Source organism: Trichechus manatus, unplaced genomic scaffold (genome assembly GCF_000243295.1).
Source record: "Trichechus manatus latirostris isolate Lorelei unplaced genomic scaffold, TriManLat1.0 scaffold00125, whole genome shotgun sequence".
NCBI classification, from domain to species: domain Eukaryota; kingdom Metazoa; phylum Chordata; class Mammalia; order Sirenia; family Trichechidae; genus Trichechus; species Trichechus manatus.
The window spans coordinates 526,675-528,103 of record NW_004444061.1 but is presented as its reverse complement, the minus strand read 5'-3'; the positions used below and the strand labels follow the sequence as shown (position 1 = coordinate 528,103).

The 1,429-nt window shown below is 34.1% G+C and overlaps 1 protein-coding gene across 1 annotated transcript in view; it reads left to right on the top strand.

The window, feature by feature from the left end:
- ACSS3 (acyl-CoA synthetase short chain family member 3) overlaps positions 1 to 1,429 on the top strand; it is a 215,654-nt gene that overhangs the window by 89,152 nt on the left and 125,073 nt on the right. The window contains exon 3 of the mRNA XM_004384637.1: positions 240 to 374. Coding sequence (XP_004384694.1) covers positions 240 to 374 — 135 coding nt within the window. The remainder of the gene's footprint in view (positions 1 to 239; positions 375 to 1,429) is intronic.

Genomic DNA, 1,429 nt, shown 5'->3' with positions numbered 1-1,429 from the left:
TGGTACAGGAGGAGGTCCATGGGAGGGGGTGACACCAACCCTGGTGATGCCATTGGCTATATAATATTTAAAAGGGGCTTATTGGTTTTTAGACGCTTTATTCAATGGAGAGCAGAATCATTCAAACATTTCTTTAGACATGTTGAACTGCCAGTCTGCACCTGAAATTTTGTCACTACCTTAGTTAGGAGCTTGACTGCTAAGCTTTCTCAATAATTTTTTTTCTTTTTTTATTGTAGCCCAAGGTGGTTGTAACAGCATCATTTGGCATTGAACCTGGAAGGAGGGTAGAATATATGCCACTTATGGAAGAAGCACTGAGGATAGGACGACACAAACCAGACAAAGTTCTGATTTATAATCGTCCAAATATGGTAAACTCAATATTGAATGTTGTTCTTGTGTGTTGTAATGTGCTAAAGACGATTCTAGTTTTGACCGTTTGAAAGGGACACTTGATTTATAATATACTTCATAAATGTCATTGTTATTTTGCCACCCTCCCCACAAAACAGATGTTCTTTATACTTGGTGTCTTCATAAAAAACTGGCTTAAAACAAAAAGATTGAAACAGAGAAACACGTGTAATACTAATGAATTGGGGGTTTATGTATAGTGCTATTTTGATGAGTATCATTTATTAGTTTAAGCTGTAGCAATAATAAAATACCAACTGCTTTACCATGTGATTTTTAAGACACTCTGCTATTGGGGAGCTAGGTGATATTATTATTATTCCTATTATACAGAAGAGGATGCCAATGACAGAGAGATAAAGTAAGCTGCCCAAAGTCACACAGCTAGTAAGTACTAGTGTCATGATTTGAAAACATGCACTTGGATCGCACACAATTCCTCTGTTATCCTGCCTCTTGGCGAGATGTGATTCATTTGTACGTAAAATGTCTTTAAAACTTTTAGAGAAGTTATTTAAGCTGCAAATAATACTATGCTCATGGAAATACAATATAAATATTCTAAGGAATAAATTATTCTGTGATCCATGAAGAAGAAGGTAGTATAATACATAAATGAGTACATTTTACAATGTTTTTCCTAATATATTTGACATGATGATCACCTTATTTCTATATCCAAGCAAGCCTGTATCTACTCATGGTGAGATCAACTACAGTTTCTAACAGATTAAAAATTTTTTTTTTGCAGAAAGGAACTTAAAAGAGTACCAAGAATAATGTACAATTTTGTGGAGCTCTTGAGAGGTTATCTGCAGAAAATACTTAAATGACAAAGTATTGAGAAGAGAGAGTATTAAAACTATGTCATTTTGATTACTTCCTAGCAGTTCATATTACCACCTTAAATTCTTATGTAGTTTTAGCAGTCTGTGGTTCATGAACTCCTGCACTCAATGATTTTAATACTCTTACTGTCTCTAAGAAGAATTTTAAGTTTCTTTCAGAAGAC